We start from the raw sequence: 20,221 nt of genomic DNA on the forward strand, positions 1-20,221 counted from the left end.
GGAAAATTTTGAAAAATGGAGGTCACACCCTACAGCGGACCATCACATAAAGGCCGAAATGTGAGAGACTCCTTTTAGTCACCTCTTATGACAGACAGGGATACATCGTGCCTATTCTAACCCCCTGAACCCGAAGGGGGATGGGGCTTAAATAATGTTCCGAGCCATAGACAAGGTAGAAGCTAAAATAACCAAAGAATTGAATGTACCTTTTCCATTCATGAAATTATATTGTTTCATAAATGATTTTCCTAGCTACATTTCAGTATACATATATATAATACATTCAGGTGTGCTGACTAATAAAAAATATTGGGGCGGGGGGGGGGGGGGGATACTGGGGTCTTGCCCCAGGAAATTTTCTAAATTTTAGATGAAAAATAGTGAGTTTTAAAGTTCTTTTAAGCATTTTAGAGTCATATAATCAACATTAGAACCCTGAAAACTGGACTCTCGATAACTCGACACTCCAGGAAACTCGACAAGCTTGACACATTTTTTTGGCTTTGAAAAAAAGAAACAAAACATAAACATGCACGGTATTTTTGTAAAAAGCTAATTTAATTTACAGTAATAATCGTGCTTATAGACTATTACAGAGCAGTGAATATATAGCTCTGAAGAGACTAAAATTATATTTAAATAAACCCCAAACTACCATTAAAAGAATAAAACAGAAAATATTGCTGTTGCACACTAATAGCATTTTGATTAATAAGTGAAATAGCTAATTTAAGCTTACTTTGAATAAGGCTCAGGGTACATTAAATAAAAACAATATCTCAAAGTTAATGCTTTAATACAGTTAATAAAGTTAATACAGTATGCCTAATACTTTCAGTCAAAAAGTATGTAAATAGCAGGTTTTAATTGGGTCTTACACTCTAAAAATATTGAAGTTTTTGAAAATAACTAATACATTACTATAGTAATATAATAACACAGTACTAAACTAGTACTAATATTTTGAAACTGAAAATTTAAAATTATGTATGTATTTAATCCTCTATTTTATAAAGATATTTAATAGTGCTCTAAATGCCATTATGAGGGCTATAGTGTCTTTAGAAAGGTGCAAATGTCGATCGTCTGACTGGATTACTGAATATGAAGTCATTTATGACTGATCAAATATCCCATCCATCCAAAACATCTCGGTGGGTATGAAGAACAATCAAGTTGTTCCATTGCTTCTGTCCCACTGTTGATGGGAGATATGACTTCAGACGTCTAAGGGCGTTGTGACTGGAGCTACTTGGAGAAGCTTAATGCACTTCAATACTTCACATAACATTTCTCCAACTTCAGTCTCTTGTGTAATGTACTTTCTTACATCATGCATGATTTTTAAGACCAGTTGTTTTTATGGGCGATATCGGCTAACATATTCAAGTGTAAGTGCAGTCTCTCAATGTCTACATCATTTTTGAAAAACTCAGTTGAATGTTCCAAATTTGTTTCACCTCTGTTTAGTACAAGCAAGCACTCTTGTTTAACTGCAATGACCTGTGTGAGTCCAGTTAAAGCAAACCAATCAGTAAAGCAAGATTGCACCATTTCACAAACTTCAGTGTAAATAGCTTTGTAATATTCCTTTGGGGTTCTGAACATGTGCCGTGAGCTGGCTTCGTTGTTTTCATACTTCTTCAGTATACTCAGATTCCAAGGAAGTGAAGGATCATCAACTTGTGAAGTCTTTTCTTTTAAACACAATTCCAAAAAGTGTTCAAAACTATCACGCCTTCCATTCAATATACAAATCAAGAACTCATATATTTTTTCCAGATCAGTAACACTTACATGAGGACATTGAATTTTTTCATTGACATCCTGTACTGGGTTCCCTTCATGGCAATAAAGATGTAAAAATAAATAAATCTTGAATTGTAACATTGACTCAAGGTAGCCTGCACATCTGTAACCTGCCTCTGTTTTGTCCTCTACAGAAAATGTTTCAAAACACTCTAGAAGTTCTTCAAAGTTTTTCAATATTCTCAAGCTACTAGAAGTTCACACAGTCCATCAAGTCAGGCAAAGAGGTCGTAGACCAGCTTTGTTGTTGGCACTCTCACAGTGTATGCTTCTGAAAAGTCCCATCCTTTTGTTGGATTCTCTTACGGTGTTTATTATTCCTTGGCTAAATCCAGAATATCCCTCATAGACATAAGATGGTGGAGACTGTCTACAACTGCCAAGTCTAAACTGTGAGCAGTGTAGTGCACATAATGTGCTTTTGGTTGTATGTCCAAAACTAACTTTCTTTTTAGTCCTTTGAACTTACCTCTCATATTCGAGGCACCATCATAGCACTGTCTTCTTAAATTATCCATTGACAAATCAAGAGGAACAAAAACGTCTTTTAAAATACTAAACAGAGTTCGTGATTCAGTGTTTAGGGTCTCATATAAGCCAATAAAGTCTTCGTTGATGATTAAGGAATCATCGACAGTACGAATACAAAATGAGACTTGTTTGTGAATCGAAGAATCACTTGTTTCGTCAACCATAATAGAAAAATGTTCAGTCTTCTTGACTGAAGCCAATACCTTTCTCAACACAGACTTTCCTAGTAGATCAATGATCTCATTTTGAATATCGTGGGACATCCACTTATACCCCAAACACCCTAACCAATCTTTAAACTCACTTATGTCAATCTTGAAAAAAATTTGAGTTTACATCTTCGTGCCCTCTAATTGCTAGTCCTTATCAGCATAGAAATTGCTTGGTAGTAAAAATTGTCTCAAGAGCTAAATGGCCTTTCTTCATATCAGTGTCTAACTGTTCATTCAACTGGGAGGACACACTTCAGTTAGTGATAGAATTTAGTTTCAGAACACCTTCTTTACAAGTAAACATATTTTTATGACGACGAAATTTTTCCAAAGCCTTTTCCCAGTTAGAAAACCCTTAGGAAGTAAAAGCATCTTCTTTTTTTGAAGAAATTTCTAATAGATTTTTAGCATTTGCCTCTTTGCAGGTTTTGCAAAAAACATTTTCGGTAGATGCTTCATATTCTAGCCATGTATATTTGATCAACCAAGACTTCTGTAATGATCTTCCCTTACCATATTGTCCAGGGTTTGGCTGTGAATGGTTCTTGCCTGAATATGATGAAGAAATTTATGACACAATAATTGTTGGAGGTTGATTTGCAGTATCAACAACTTCCAAGCAGGCCTTTTTGGTAACAAGTTTATCCATTGCAAACTTAATTCACAATACACTAAGATACTAAATTAAACAAATAAAATACAGTCATATAAAACAGTCCACAAGACACTGAAGTCGGAACATCAAACACGTCTGCAGCATGCACTGAACGAAACTATCCATACTGAATGACTGCGACAGCAGGGTGGGCTTTACATAGCCACGGCGTCATAATGTCTCAAATCGAAGGCAACATGAGACGGAGGGTTCCAGGTGCTCCTCTTGCAGTCCTTTTGATGTTGCCGCGGCTGCAGTGCTGGCCTGCCGGCACCAGAGTTTATCTGAAGGTTCGCGCACTGGGACAAATTCTAAGTGCGCCCTCAGCACCGTAACACTATCATGATTCACAATACTCGCTTTCAGTTAACCTGCTTACTACCATAATAATTATTTGTTTTAACTCATTACTGAATGTATTTTAAAAAATAACTATCATCAAACAAGGAAAATAAAAAATTCCAACATAATTTTGTGATTTTACAAAGCATAATATAACTAAAAATTTTCTTAAATTATTGGGGGGGGGGGGGGGCTTTGCCCCTCCCAAACGAATTTTTGAGGGGGCTCAGACCCCATCAGGTCCCGTGGAGTCAGTGCCTGTGAATACATTCTTGTATGATATGAAATGTTATTACAATTTGTCAAATTACATTCGGTATTCAAAATGGCAGCTTACAACAATGTCACTAATTACAGTTCCACTGTACTCCTACACAATTCTAAATTGGAAACAGTCAGTCCATTGTACATGTAATTTGTCCCCATTATATCAACAGAGTTTTTCTATCATGTGTCAGAAATAATCTGTCTCTCACTGTTGTAAGGAGTCTTTGAGCCATATAAATCACTTGCTTGGTTACGCATTAACATTTCTGCTACATGAGAAAAAGTTGTAGTACAAGACTTTGGGCCAATGCCATGGATCAAATTCCAAACTTCTCACAGGGTTTAATGGACTGAGCTGGCCATTGTATGGGAACATTAAGCTTGGTGGTCCACCTTGCGACATTTGAGAGGAGTAGGCTATATACTAGCATTGGGTTTCACATTCTCTCTCTTCCCACATCATTATACAATGCTGGCATCATACGCATGGTCATAATCATATAGGCTACATCGATCAGATATATTTAACATACAAACCTCACAATTCGTACAAAGAAGGTGCCAGTGTGCATGAAGGATAGGAAAACTTTTCCAATTAAGCAGCTGAGTCTACATCTCAGGGTCTCCTAGCCAATTATGCTATGGTGACATATTTTGCACACAATGAAAGCATTTCTTTGAATATTAATTAAAACTGCAGTACACCTTGTACACAGTCCAAAATAGTACAAACAAATATATACCAGAGAGCTCACAATTTGGGCTATCTTATTTGAATGTATTTCTAAGGAAAGAGAGAAGATAGTAAGTTTAGTGACACCTTTCCTACATACAAAAAGATGCAAAAACATTACAGCTTAGAAATCATTTGTTATTACCTCATAATCCTTGTAATTTTAGAAGACAAATTTTGTAAACACACACATTCACAAACCATTTACAAGAAATTTATGCAATGTGTAGCATGAGAATAACACTGTTGGTTACAAAGGATTTCCCTCTAATTCCCAGAAACAGTTAATGTTATATGCTGCATGTTATATTAATAGAACAGTGAATGCAGTACCAACCTGAATATCTGAATAATCTGACACAAAATGTCGTGAAAGGTCCTGAACGTATGGTCCAAGCTTAGGATGTTCACGAACACGGAGAGTATGCGTAGCATCCTTCCTTAGCAAGTCCTTAACCCGTTCATTATAAATCTCAAGGTACGAAACTTCAGTCCGATAGCTGGTACCCTGCTCCTTTCCTGCTTGAATTCGTGAAAACAATGTCTTGCATATACGTGGAATAAGTCCTTGGTTTTCCTAGACAGAACAAAAATACATAATGCTTAATCGAAGACTGAAGTCATTTTCTTAGTTTGTTCTTACGTGAGTATTTTAGGTCTAATCATTTTGTAATTGGTGGTAATTTTTAATGTCTATTCAGATTCACATGCTATCAAGTACCTCAAATTTTCAAAGACTTTCAACAATGCAGCTGAAGTTAGGTAAACATTGTTTTATGTGATTAAATTGAAATATACCAAATAAAATTATTCAAGACTGAATGTTTGTAACACATGTAAAATTTATGCTTAAAAAAATAGCTTTTGTTTGAAAGGTACAAGTAATTATTAATTTCTGATCAAAAATGTGCAATAAAATGGTAATGATAAACTGACTAGTATCTGCAGCTTGTTACACATAAATTTCTTTGTTTTAATACACTATATACAATTAACACAAAATACATATATTCATGTATATCTTATGGCTGGGAACAGAAGTCCCCTAAAATTTTTAAAAGCAGCATACATGGATTATTCTAAGTATCCCAGTAATAAAATAAGTAAAGGCTACAATACATAAATTCCAGATCTTACGGTACATACCGGAGATCCCATCATTGTAAATGTTTTTCCACTGCCTGTTTGCCCATATGCAAATACACAAGCATTATAGCCTTCAAAGGCACTTTCAATAACATCTGTACCCAAGTCTTCGAAGACCTAAACAATGAAAAAAATTAAACACAAGAAATTTACAAATTTTTGACTAATGTCTTGCTAAGTTTAGAAACTTTTTCTTGCAGTAGTCTAAACAAAAATAAAGAACAACAATCTGTACAATTTTTTATCATAAACCATAAATTTATAATTTTCCAACCGTTTGAAATTTATTACTCTTAATAGTACAAACTTGTTTTATTAAGTCAAAATATATAGAGTATAACCTTTTTCTGAGAAACGTAGTGGGCATCAGATGAGTCAAATGACCAATAAGAATAATCAAAAGTGAAATCCTTGTACCTCTCACGTCCAAAATCACCGTCTTTTCCATTAACAATCTGAAACACAAAGAAACTCAATATAATACAGCATCCACATGTAAAACTTTGAAGACAGCAGTACTTCACAATTTTATGGGTATCATTAAGCTCTTATACACAACAGAAGGAGCATAATGTCTTATTCAAATAAGATACAACAAAGAAACACAATTTTAAAAAGTTATGCAAGATATAAGGAAAATATCCATATTAAGCAAGAGTATTCTCCACTATCAGTAAAGTGTCATCCCCACCAACCTCATAAGATCTCTATATATTATAAAAATGGATGTGTGTAAGTATTTTCAACAACTCCTAAACTACTGGGCCCATTTCAACCAAACTTGGTATATGTATCATTTACTATCTGGAAATGAGCACTGTGGGCTGAGAACCACCTACCTCATAGGGGAGGGGATGAGGTGTGTATCAAAAGGAAGAGTAACAAATTGTTTGCAAATACCGAAGATATATTAATCCTGTATTTGAAAATGAGAGCACTTAGTGACTTCCTACAAACTTTAAACATAATTTCAGATATTTTCTAAACTTTTTCTCACTTACATGCTTAATGTCAAATATTTAACATCTTAACCTATTTGTAAATGAATCAGAAGCTTGAAGCTGTATTGTACACGGGAGTCTGATTCTTAAAAGAATCAGGAGTTTAACCATTACTTACTATCTGGAAAGAACCACTATAGGCTTAAGAACCACATGCATCCTGTGTAAATGAGAATGGAAAGGGGCTACTATGGAAGCATAATTCAGGAACACCTGGAGCGATTTCAACTGAATTCTTTAGGGATTTAACTTATTATTCACATAAAAATACTGCGGAAGTAAAATTCCCCACTACCACTAGGGATGGGGGTGTGGATGAGAAGGGTTGAAATAAAAATTTTCAAAAATGACCTGTTTGTATTTATTTTCTGTATTTAGTTGACTTGGAATACTTTCAAAAGTATGAAGTGCAATTTTTCTTTTTGCAGTGGTAGGGGAGAGTGTTGTGAACAATGTACAAAAAGTCCTGTCCCATTGGGTGTGAGTGTGGGGCTCAGAGGGGCTGGGGGCGTTTAAAGATCACTTCGTTATTTAATTCGTTTATTTAATAACTCAAAAACCACAACTTCTAGCAAAAATATTTCCCAGTATGAAATTAAACTAGATTAAATTTCGTACAAAAAAATACTATACGCTTTTTCTCTAGACCTATCATTTTCCGCACTGCAGAGAATGGGAAAATCACAGGTTGCCAAAAATAGTGTTTTAATGGCACAAAATTTATTTTTGATGTTACATTCAGTGGGTTAAGAAAGAATATTAAATTTGTATACCTGGTCTAAGTGGAGCAGAGCCATATTAAAGGGTAAATTGTGTTCTGTGGAAGTAACAGGATAGAAGGATGCGAGTGAAGGTAGATCACCAGATTCCCTCTTTCATACACCTGCAAACTGCAGAGCGAGCAGATGATTTCCTGCTCTGTCTGTTTCACTACATCCCAAGAAGCAACTAAATACAGGGTGTGTCACAAAGTTATTTTGACCTTCCCCAGTCCACTTTATGAATCAATGGCAATGAAGTATGAAAAAATGCCTGAGGCATGTTTATTTTCCATTAGTGCATTAACAATACATGGAATGCAGATACACGTTACTAATAATACTAACACAAGGAAAAGATATGGACAGAAACAGTGCAAATCTCTGCACACTGTTCTTCATTGGCAGAGGGGAACATCGTGCAGAGATTTGCATGGATTCTGTACATAGCCACTCCTTGCATTGATCAAACAATGGAAAATCCAGGATGGAATGCAATAATATTATGAGCAGAAAAATTGTTACTGACCATATAGCGGAGATGCTGAGTCGCAGATAGGCACAACAAAAAGACTGTCACAAATAAAGCTTTCAGTCGTTAAGGTCATTGCCAACGTTGGTACTAAACTCATATCTGCATTTCGTGTAATGTTAATGCAATTTGCGGAAAATAAACACGCCTCGGGCATTTCTGCACACTATGTTGCCACTGATTCACAAAGCACACTGTGGAAGGTCAGAATAACTTTGTGACACACCCTGTAGTTGCTTCTTGTGATGTAGTGGGATAGATAAAATGGGGTAGATAGAGTAGGAAATCAGATGCTCACTCTTCAGTTTATTGACCTATGAAGGGGGGAAGCACATGAACAAAATCTGGTGACCTAGCTCCCCTTGCATCATTCTACCCGGATCTGCTCTGCCCTGCTACACCCCCAGAACACAATTTATCCACTACTGTGGCTCTGCTGTGCAGATACCAGGTACACACATTTAATATTTGTTGAATTTAATAATAAAAAGTTATTTTATATCATTAAACCACATATTTTGATAATCTGTGATTTTTCGATCTCTTCCAACAGGCAAACTGTTAGGCCTAGAGAAAAAATGTATAGGATCTCTTTTGTAGGAAATTTAGTTTTTGGCAAAACATTTTCACTAGAAGCCACAGTTTTAGAGTTATCAAATAAAAACATAACAAAGAGAACTTTAAATGGCCCCCCTCCCCTCACCGCCTAGCTCACACTGGAGTGGATAGGATTTTTATAGGTTGTTAATGACACTCCCTTCTACTGCTGTACAAAAATTTGTGACTAAATGAGCTTTTACCCTATTCTATTCTTTTTGGTCTTCAGTGAGTGGACTATAAACGCTGCCAAGAATTTCTTACTCTATTGTGTTTACAGCAATGAGTTCACATTCAGGTCAGTGTTATGCAACCCAAATTTTTTTGGATGTTTGACCAACAGCTGTCACTGCAGCAGCAGCAGTAGTAACAACAGCAGCAGCAATTTGTAGCTCACAAGGAAAGGAACCACCAACAACATAAACATAAGCAGCAAGTTTCTCTCATGCAGCTCACGGCTCAGCAGCAACAATCATGCCAGTTGGTGGCCGTGGCCATGTCCCAACTGCCATTTAGTGCCTTCAACGAGTCTTTGGCACGTTTACCTCCCCCATTTTGAATTGTACTGTTTTGCTTATGTGATGTCTAGTAGGAAGTGAAGTCTTCCAGTAGTACTTTATACGAAATGGTGAAGAAATTCCAACCACTCTCAGACCCTAGCAAATTGTCTTTCAGTGCTTAATTAAACGAATATTATGATCGGCAGACACAAGTCGTCATATCTAGACTCCAGTTCAACTGGTTTCATAAAACAACACGGACAATCATACACTGCTTTGGCTGTCTATTTGCAGGGACCCACAGGTTATTGCAGTTTCATGAGCCACAACTGTAAAGCTTTGTATGTAGAATCAGTGATTCGAGGTGTGATTGCGCACCTTGATCCTGACAGGCAGGTCACCGCTGAAGCTTTGGCCAAGTCCAATTCCAGTATCGGTGAAGTGCTTAAAACTGCTAAATCTTTTGACATTGCTTCGGTAACTCAGCATGCATTTAGAAACGAAATTCAAGTTTCATGATTTGTCAGTCAGCATTAAAAGCACTGGTCACCTGATGACTCCTTTCATAATCCTCCAGTTCTGCCCCTACATCTCACCTGAGTCCAAGGACATTCAGATCGCCAGTCTCTTGAAGCTTAAGAACATTGCTTATTCTGCTCTCTCCTCAGCAATGGATGACCTTCTCTGGAATGTCAACCGGGCAGGCCAAGAATGACCTCCTTCCTCAGCACTGAGACATACAACGTACATGCTGAAGAAACTTCAGTCCTGTCCTGACTGTGGTGGCAAGCACACAGGAAGCTGATATCAGCGTCATGCAGCTGACTAATGGGGCTGTGGCGAGTGTGGTCATCTGCCCGTTGTCCCAACAAGCAGCCCACCAGCCACTTGCTCAACTTCAGCACGAATACAGCTCTGTGGTCCACACTATCACAATTTTGGAGCAGATGGCTTCCCCACCACCGCAAAAGCTCACCTCGGACTTGGCGCTATTCGGCCATTCCAATTCCAACTGGACACCACATCTGTAATTAACGAGGACACACACAGGCAGCTCAATTTGCCTCCGCTGCGGCAGGACTAGTGCTGGGTACTATCTTACTGCCACAGAGGCATTCCTCTTCTTGGTGAACTGACAGTGAAGGCTAAATATAAAAATGTTAAATGCATCCTAACCTTCTCAGCTGTGTGCTCCACTACTGCAACTAACATTTTCAGCTTACACACCTTTACTTCTTTTGGGTTCAAAGTAGGTAACAAGTCAATTTAATGACAGACACAATGCCTTTTCCTGTTCTTTACTCCCTGTGTTCATGTCATGAGTTTCTGAACCAACAATCATGTGTGCCAGTAATCTTACAGTTCATATTTCTCTGAAACGCCTTCTGTAGTACCTAAATTTTGCTGAGATCACCCAATTCTGTTTGCAGTCAAGTGTAACTCACACAGCTTCAGGATCAAGATGTTATTTTCCAATTTTCCACCAGTCAATGGCTGATGCTTACAGTGGTCACTAAAAAACCAAATGAGTCGTTGTGGTGATTTTGAGTCCACTATTAACTCCCAGTCTAACACTAATCTCCATCCACTGTCTCACCCTAATGATTTGTTGACGAAACTGGCTAGGGGGCACTATTATTCGAAGATTTAATGGATGCGTATCTCCAACCGCCATTTGATGATGCCTCATGTCAGTTGCTAGTTTCAAACACATCATTCGGCTTATACAGATACAATCACTTACCATTTTGGACTGTGAGTGCACTCACCATTTTTCAAAAGGATTCAGAATAACAGATTCAAAGTACTATAAACTATGTTAATTACTTGGTCGACATCATCATTAGGTGGTCAGTGGACGCAGAACATCACAAGAAAACTGAATCCCTTTCTACAGGAAAGTGCAGTTTCTTTGTCTCCAGCATCAAATACCTGGGGCACAATCTTAGTTACAAAAGCATCACGCTCACGTGGGACCATGTAAATTTGATCATCCACATCTACACAAATACTCCGCAAGCCACCATAACGTGCGTGGCGGACAGTACCCTGTCTACGACTTGTCATTTCCCCTCCTGTTCCCCTCGCAAATAGAGCCAAGGAAAAATGACTGTCCGTGTGCCTCCGTATGAGCCCTAATTTCTTGTATCTTACCTTCGTGGTTCTTAACGCGCCATGTGTGTTGGCGGGAGCAGCATCGTTCGGCAGTCAGCTTCAAATGCCGGTTCTCTAAATTTCTCAACATTGTTTCCCAAAAAGATCGCTGCCTTCCATCGAGGGATTCCCATTTGAGCTCTTGAAGCATCTCCCTAACACTTAAGTTTTGTTCTAACCTATTGGTAAAAAATCTAGCAGCCCGCCTCTGAATTGCTTCGATGTCTTCCTTCAATCTGCCCTGGTACGGATCCCAAACACTCGCGCAGTACCCAAGAATAGGTTGCACCAGCGTCCTATATGCGGTCTCCTCTACTTTTTCCTACAATTCTTCCAAATAAACCGAAGTCGGCCATTTGTCTTCACTGCCACAATTTCCACGTCCTCATTTCACCTCATTTCGTTTTGCAACGTTATGCCCAGATATTTAAATGACTTGACCGTGTCGAGCTGGATACTAGTAACACTGTAACCGAACATTACAGGTTTGTTCTTCCTACTCATCCGCATTAACTTACATTTGTCCATATTTACGGCTAACTGCCATTCATCACACCAACTGGAAATTTTGTCTAAGTCGTCTTGTATCTTCCTACAGTCACTCAACTTGGACAGCCTACCGTACACCACGGCATCATCAGCAAACAACCGAAGACTGCTGCCCACCCTGTCCGCCAAATCATTAATGTACATAGAGAACAACAGTGGTCCTATCACAGCTCCCTGGGCCACTCCTCATAAGACCCTTGTCTCTGATGACTACTCGTCGTCGAGGACAACATACTGGGTTCTATTATTTAACAGGTTTTCGAGCCACTCACATATCTGTGAACGTATTCCATATGCTCGTACCTTCGTTAACAGCCTGCAATGTGGCACCATGTCAAATGCTTTACAGAAACCTAGAAATATGGAATCTGCCTGTTGCACTTCATCCCTACTTCTCAGAGAAAAGGCCAAGCTGAATTTCGCACGAGAGATGCCATGCTGATTCGTGGACATAAGCTGCTAAACTTCAAGAAAGTTTAATATATTCGAACTGAGAATGAGTTCAAGGATTCTGCAGCAAACAGAAGTCAGGGATATTGGTCTGTAATTTTGCAAGTCTGTTCTTTTACCAGGTGTACCGGTATGAAATGAACGTTTTTTTGGTGAAAATCAAACACTAATTTTGAACTGAGAAGTAAAAACATTTTATTCAAAGTACTGACCTTTGCTTGCTATACATTTTGACAATCTTTCTGGCAATTTGTTGACACCACGCCAATAGAAATGTTCTTCTTTTGAAGCAAACCAATCAGGCACCCAATTTTCGACTTCTTCGTAGGAACTGAAGTGTTCCTCAGCCAATGCGTGTCTCATTGATGAAAACAAATGGTAGTCGGAAGGGGCCAAGTCTGGTGAATACGGCGGGTGGGGTAGTAGCTCCCAGCCAGGTGTTTTGTTTGTATCCTGAACCAGTTTTGCTTTGTGTGCAGGTGATTTGTCGTGTAAAAAAATTACTTTGCCATGTCTTCTGACCCATTTTGGTCTTTTTTTCGATCAATGCATAGTTCAAATCGATCATTTGTTGTCTGTAGCGATTAGTAATCACAGTTTCGCCGGGTTTTAGAAGCTCATGATACACCACGCCTTTCTGATCCCACCAAACACAAAGCATTGTCTTCTTGCCGAAACGATCTGGTTTTGCAGTCGATGTTGATGGTTGTCCCGGATTAACCCATGAGTTTTCCCGTTTATGATTCTTAAAATAAATCCATTTTTCATCGCTAGTAATAATTCGATGCAAAATTGATTTTCTTTCATTTCTTTGAAGCAAAATTTGACAAATGGTTTTTCGGCTTTCCAGCTTTCATTCAATTTATGTGGCATCCATTTTCCACACTTTTGGATCTTTCCCATAGCCTTCAAACGGTCAGAAATTGTTTGTTGTGCAACATTTAGCATTGCTGCCATTTGCTTCTGACTCAAAGTATCATCTTCATCCAATATTGCTTGCAATTCGGCGTCTTTGAACATTTTTGGTGGTCTTCCATGTTCTTCATTTCTTACATCAAAATCATTATTCGGAACGGTTGGAACCATCTTTTGCATGTTGCTTCTGATAGAGCATGATCACCATATGCCTCGACAAGCATTCGATGCGACTCTGCAGCACTTTTATTCAAATGAAAACAAAAAATTAATGCTTTCCGCAAATGATCACTTTTTGGTATAAAATTCGACATTGTTAACACGATGAAAACATATGATGTTGTTTGTTCCATGACTTGATGTATACTAAATATCTTTGATAGATGTCATACCAACTAAACAAAAAAATTAAGGCTCGTTCACAACAAATGTTCCCTATCGACACATTCGTATCTTAACGCTCATTTCATACCGGTACACCTGGTACCTTTCTTACACAGGGTGTTGCAAAAAGGTACGGCCAAACTTTCAGGAAACATTCCTCACACACAAATAAAGAAAAGATGTTATGTGGACATGTGTCCGGAAACGCTTAATTTCCATGTTAGGGCTCATTTTAGTTTCGTCAGTATGTACTGTACGTCCTCGATTCACCGCCAGTTGGCCCAATTGAATTCTGTGAACGTTTGGGCAGGCATTGTTGGTGATGTCTTGATTGAGCCCCATGTTCTTCCACCCACGCTCAATAGAGCACGTTATCATGATTTCATACGGGATACTCTACCTGTGCTGCTAGAACATGTGCCGTTACAAGTAAGACACAACATGTGGTTCATGCACGATGGAGCTCCTACACGTTTCAGTCGAAGTGTTCGTACGCTTCTCAACAACAGATTCGGTGACCGATGGATTGGTAGAGGCGGACCAATTCCATGGCCTCCACGCTCTCCTGACCTCAACCCTCCTGACTTTCATTTATGGGGGCATTTGAAAGCTCTCGTCTACGCAACCCCGGTACAAAATGTAGAAACTCTTCGTGCTCGTATTATGGACGGCTGTGATACAATACGCCATTCTCCAGGGCTGCATCAGCGCATCAGGGATTCCATGCGACGGAGGGTGGATGCATGTATCCTCGCTAACGGAGGACATTTTGAACATTTCCTGCAACAAAGTGAAGTCACGCTGGTACGTTCTGTTGCTGTGTGTTTCCATTCCATGATTAATGTGACTTGAAGAGAAGTAATAAAATGAGCTCTAACATGGAAAGTATGCGTTTCCGGACACATGTCCACATAACATATTTTCTTTCTTTGTGTGTGAGGAATGTTTCCTGAAAGTTTGGCCGTACCTTTTTGTAACACACTGTATACTGGAGTCACCTGCGCTTTTTTCCAGTCGCTTGGAACTTTGTGCTGGGCGGGAGATTCACGATAAATGCAAGCTAGGTAAGGGGCCAATGCCGTAGAGTACCCTTCGTAAAATCAAACTGGGATTCCATCCAGATTTGGTGATTTATTTGTTTTCAAATCCTTAGCTTGCTTCTCTACGACAGGTATGCTTATTTCTATGTCGTCCTTATGGGAGTCTGTCCGATGGTCAAATGACTCTGTGTGTGTGTGTGTGTGTGTGTGTGTGTGTGTGTGTGTGTGTGTGCGTGTGTGTGTGTGTGCGGTTCTCCTGCGTGAACACGATTTCTTCTACGTGAAATTTAAAACTTCAGCTTTCTTTTTGCTATCTTCAACTGCCACACCAGAGAACTGACTGGAAGCCTGGAAGCCTTAGATCCCCTTAGTGATTTTACATACGACCAGAATTTTCTTGGGTTCTCTGCCATATCTTTTGCTAAGGTGTGAGGATGGTAGCTGTTACATGCTTTGCGCATAGATCTATCCACAGACGCACGAATCTCCACTAACCTTCGCTTGTCGTCGTTTGTGCGTCCCCTTTTGAACCTAGAGTGCAACAGCCTCTGCTTCCTCAGCATCTTATGAATTTTGTTATTAAATCATGGTTCGCCTTTTCATCCTTTATAGCTCCCTAGACCACGGTTTACAATCTGCTTCAACTTCGCCCATAATTCCTCTGCATCCATCTTACTGATACTAAGCGATGCCAGTTCACTGTCTATCTGCTCTGTCTAGCAGAAACATTCTCCTTGTCTTCTTGACTGATTTATTAACTTTCGCAATAACAGTAGTTATAATGATATCATGATCGCTAATCCCCGTTTCTATACCGACATTGCCAATAAGGTCCGGCCTCTCTGTAGCTACAAGGTCTAAGATATTTCCATTGCGAGTGGCTGCCGAGCTAGCTGATCAAGACAATTTTCAGAAAACGTGTTCAAAAGTATTTCACATGACTGTCTTATCTGTACCCCTCGCAATGAATCCATAAACATTCCAGTCTATACTCAACAGGTTTAAGTCGCTTCCAACTAGTATTGCATGGTCTGGTATTTACGCGCTATTGACCGTAGACCTTCTTTGACTGACTCTAGAACTGCCACAGCGGAATGGAGTGGCAAGTAAACACATCAATCAATTAACTTACTTTCACCTACACCTACGATAAGCGACCAGACGACCTCACTGTCACACTCAACTTCGATCTTAATAGAGACAATATTTTTGTCAACTGGAATGAACACTCCCCCTCCTATGGCCTCTAATATGTCTTTCCGATATACGTTCAACGACTCGCTAAATATCTCAGAGCTTTCCACTTTCGGCCATCTCTCAGTCCCGAGAATAATTTGACCGCGAGAACTTTCCTGGAGGGCAGTAAACTCTGGAACTTTATTATGAATACTTCGACAGTTTACTGATGAAATTGTGACAGTCAAAGTGTCTTTATTCTGAACGCTGTTTGACTTCCCTTGCTGTGAATCGACTGGAGGGTGTTCGTCAAAGCACCTCAAACTACCGCCTAGCCTAAAAAACCCTCATGTTCACTCCACAAGTACTCTGCTACTCGAGTAGCTGCTTCCTTTATGTAGTGTACCCCTGACCTGCCAATGTGAGACCTACAAATACCCACACGATAACGCAGGTCCAGAAATTTTCAGCCAAGACCGTCACAGAGTGTATGAAGCCTTTGGTTGAGACCCTCCACTCCGCTCCAAACCAAAGAACACCGATCAATTCTGGGAATGATGTAGCAAATTGCGGGCTTTACTTGCACTCCGCAGGCGAGGCCAGCAGTCTTCACCACCTCCACCAGCCGCCTGTACGAACTGAGGATCATCTCAGAACCCATGCGACAGGCGTCGTTGGTGCTGTGAGCCACGACTTGCAGACCACTGCATCCTGCACGCTCTATTGTCACCAGCAAGGCCGCCTCCACATCTCGGATGAGGCCGCCAGTAGACATACAGAGTGCACATTGGCTTTCTTTCCAGCCCTGGACGCTATCTACCTAAGGGGTTCCATAACGTACCTAACACTGGAGCTCCCAATAACCAGTAAACCCCGCGCTCCGTTTGACTGCTTGGAGCATGCTGAAGGGGAGGCCCGTCCACTCACAAGGTGAATGGGCGAGGCCAGATGGCTAGTCGCCGCATTGGCCCTCCGACTGGAGCGGCGCGAACACGTTACACCCGCAACTCAAGAGGATCTACCGCGTCGCGTGCACTAGGAGGTGCCTTGGAAGCAGAGTCCGTGGGTAAAACAAGTGACACCTGAGGTGTCCCATGCGATGCGCCAGATGCTCCGCCGCCGCTACACCCCGAGGCAGCAGCCCGAAGGTGGGTAATCGTAGCCAACAGCACGTTCAGCTGTTCGTGAACTGCGGCCAGCTTCTCGTGCGTCCGCACACAGCATGCACATATCCTATCCATCCCAGCAAGACTAATTGAAGAAGTGAACTACAAAAGCAGACAATCCCAGATACGTCACTTGCTACCCTCCTGTGGTGTCAAGAGTGGACGCTGACGCTTTAAATAGCTACATAGCTGGCTGTTCAGTGAGCAACTATTACGCTGAAGACTGAATGAATTTACACTTACAAAAACACGAGATTAACTCTCTTAAACAGAGAAACACGCAAAAAATTTAACAACTATATTACGCGGAAAACACAGAAAAGGATAAACACTTAACTTGCCGCTCTGTACACGCACTCGCATCACAGCCTAGACCTGGAGCCTGACTGGCTGGCTCACTAAACGAATGGACGGTTGCTTTCAAAGCAAAACAAATTGCAACTAAATAACTGAAGTTGAGCGGGAGTCGAACCGTTGCTCTAACGCTAATCACTTGACCATCATGAGCTCTAATCTAACTTCTAACCTTGAACAGTTCCGGTCATTTTGGGTGAAATCGCATACAATACTAAGTCTATTCCTTATGTGGCACAGATCTGTCAATCACCTGTGCACTAAAGACATTGAATTTGTGTGGTCGGCCATCTGTCAACAGGCTTTCCATTGCCTTAAGAGTGGGTTCAGGGCAGCTCCTTATCTGATGGCATATATGCTATACCTGCCATTGACTGGTGACAGATGCATGACATGACAGTTTTGTGCCAAAAGGTTCTAAGCACCCAATTGCCTTCGCCTTCAAAATATTTGATGCTGCACAGCTCAATTGTTCCTAAATACGGAAGGAGGTCTCAGTTATCATTTATGAGGTAAAGAAATTTCATGTCTGTCTGTATTGCAGCAAATTCCACTGTTGACTGACCACAAACCCTTGATTTTGTTCTACGTTCCAGGGCAAGATGGCATAGTGTCTGCAGTGTTCGGCGTTGTTCTGAATCAGGTACCACTACTAAATTGACTTCTACCCCACTGTCCAACATGCCAACACAGATGCACTGTCCCACATCTCTCTTGGCCACGATGTAGAATTCGATTACCAGGAAACTTTGTTTTGCTCTAGATAAACAACTACAGACAATCCTGGCCAGGCAGCACGCCTACTGGACCAACATCAATAATGAAACTGAACACGTGTGCTGCTGCTGTCATGCCTGTTCTCCCTATCAGGTGTCCCCAGCACAATGCTTTCCATCGTGGCCTCATCCTGACCAACCATAGGAGAGGATGGATGACAATTTTGCTGAGTCAAGGAGATATGTAGCTGCTGGTGGTAGACGCCCCCTAGAAACTTCCCACGTGAGGCTTGCATGCTGGCCTCCACAATCGCTGCTCCCATCTGTGCCCCTGAGATGATTTTGACATTGAACGGGCGCCTCACGCCCTCGTGTCGGGCAATGGGCTCCAACTGACGCCAACCCAGTTCCAGGTCTTCTGTCACCTCAACGGATTCGACCATGTGACCACACCTCCAATGCTGAAGCTGAATGAGTGACCTGCACGTTTGAGGCCTCACAGATGTCATTGACCGAGGATGCCTCGCATAGCTTCCTTGTAATATATGGGTCCAGTCCGATCAATGGGGTCAATACCGCACAGTTGCCAGCATCAGACTGTTAGACCCACGCTGCGTACCCATCCTGTATACAAGGCTGCCTACGTACAGGGCGCCTGTGTCTGGGCGCACAGGTTTGGCTAGCATACGGTGTGGACCCAAGGGGTCATCGCAGGCCGCAGAAGACATCATCTGTTTGGTGTCATGGGAGAGCATATTTGCCTGACCAGTCACTGCAAGCAGTTCTGTCGCGACTGCAGTCGCAATCGACGCCCCTTTCTTGTCTCGCCTCCGACCCCTTTCCACGAACCCCTAGTGCCTCGATGCGGATCGCGGTATGAGAATCTATGGAGACGGAACCACTCCCTCAGTCCCAACCGTTCCTAACCCGGGTGCAATGTACTGCCGCAGGCGCGCTGTCATCTCCTCTGCGCCTGCGGCCCTTGCCCGGACCTCCTGGCAGAGTCGATCCTGAGCCAATACTCTGAAGTTTATCAACATATAGCGTGACATATTTTTACTCTTTCTCAAGGTCAACACTATGCATTTAGAATCCACTTGCGAAATCGGAAATACACCGCACACATAATAAAACTCGGCGACACGTAAGTTTATGCTGCGCATACTGACGAAAATTTAATTAAAGTGGGAAAACCAGATAGTACACATGTCCACTTCAGCGCTATGCAAGTCGGTAAGTTAACATATTTTGCATATTTTCATTGATTGATGTCTTACGGAATAATTTTCTGAAGTGAATCCGCATTTAATCCAAAAGTATTCATTGCAGAAGAGAAAGCAGTTAGAATTGTGAGTTTATTTACACACTTAAATCTTACAGTCAGTGTTTAAGGAACTAGGAATATTAACCACGAACTCGCAATACAGACATTCATTTATGAAATTTTTTATCAACAATTCACCTAAGTTTGAAGGTGATGTAAATACAAGTACAACACTAGAAAGAAAAATGATCTGCATTGCCCATTAATGAGCCCAACTGTGGCACAGAAAAGGATGAAGTACCGGTACACAGCTATAAAACTCTGGCAATCTAGCCACGGAAATAAAATGTCTGACAGAAATGTTTTCAAATGTAGACTGAAGAGCTCTCCCCTTAACAATTCCCCCTCCACCAGAGAGGAATTCTTGAGTAGTGATAGCCAGTCATTGCAATAAAAAAATAGAATGGAAAACTTTATTACTGGCAAGCGTGCAGCCATGTACACATATATTGTGTTTCATTTTTTTTATTTAGTTCCACATAAGCATTCTATGTTTGTTCTGCCGACACGCTCCACATCATAAGGTTTATCGAGAAATCTGTTACATGGAACAAGTAAATATGTAACTAAACCACCGGCCTACGTGTGGATAGGTAAAGGCATTAAAACGTCATGTGAACTATAATACTAGGTTTACGTGAGGACGGTGGCTTTTAGCGATACCCTAATTCTCGAGTAAAAACATCATGAATCCGAGGGCAGCGAACGACTAACATTAGCTACATGCTTCGCGCTATGCGACAACTATCACTCTTCAGAAAAGTGCTCAATTAATTTGGTATTAATGTCAACATAGTAAACAATTTTGATCGGCAGGCAACATTAAACTAGCCACATTATGTGCGCGACCAAACTCATTAATACTAAAAAAATATCTTGTCGTGGCAAAGGTGCTGCTCAGTCCCTT

The 20,221-nt window shown here is 40.6% G+C and overlaps 1 protein-coding gene across 1 annotated transcript in view; it reads right to left on the reverse strand.

Moving 5' to 3' along the window:
* LOC124782574 (kinesin-like protein Klp98A) overlaps positions 1 to 20,221 on the reverse strand; it is a 376,800-nt gene that overhangs the window by 132,645 nt on the left and 223,934 nt on the right. Inside the window, exons 3-5 of the mRNA XM_047253951.1 lie at positions 6,040 to 6,153; positions 5,699 to 5,815; positions 4,890 to 5,129 (exon numbers count right to left, since the gene is read on the reverse strand). Of these exons, the coding sequence (XP_047109907.1) occupies positions 4,890 to 5,129; positions 5,699 to 5,815; positions 6,040 to 6,153 (471 nt within the window). The remainder of the gene's footprint in view (positions 1 to 4,889; positions 5,130 to 5,698; positions 5,816 to 6,039; positions 6,154 to 20,221) is intronic.

Source organism: Schistocerca piceifrons, chromosome 1 (assembly GCF_021461385.2).
Source record: "Schistocerca piceifrons isolate TAMUIC-IGC-003096 chromosome 1, iqSchPice1.1, whole genome shotgun sequence".
Taxonomy (NCBI): Eukaryota; Metazoa; Arthropoda; class Insecta; order Orthoptera; family Acrididae; genus Schistocerca; species Schistocerca piceifrons.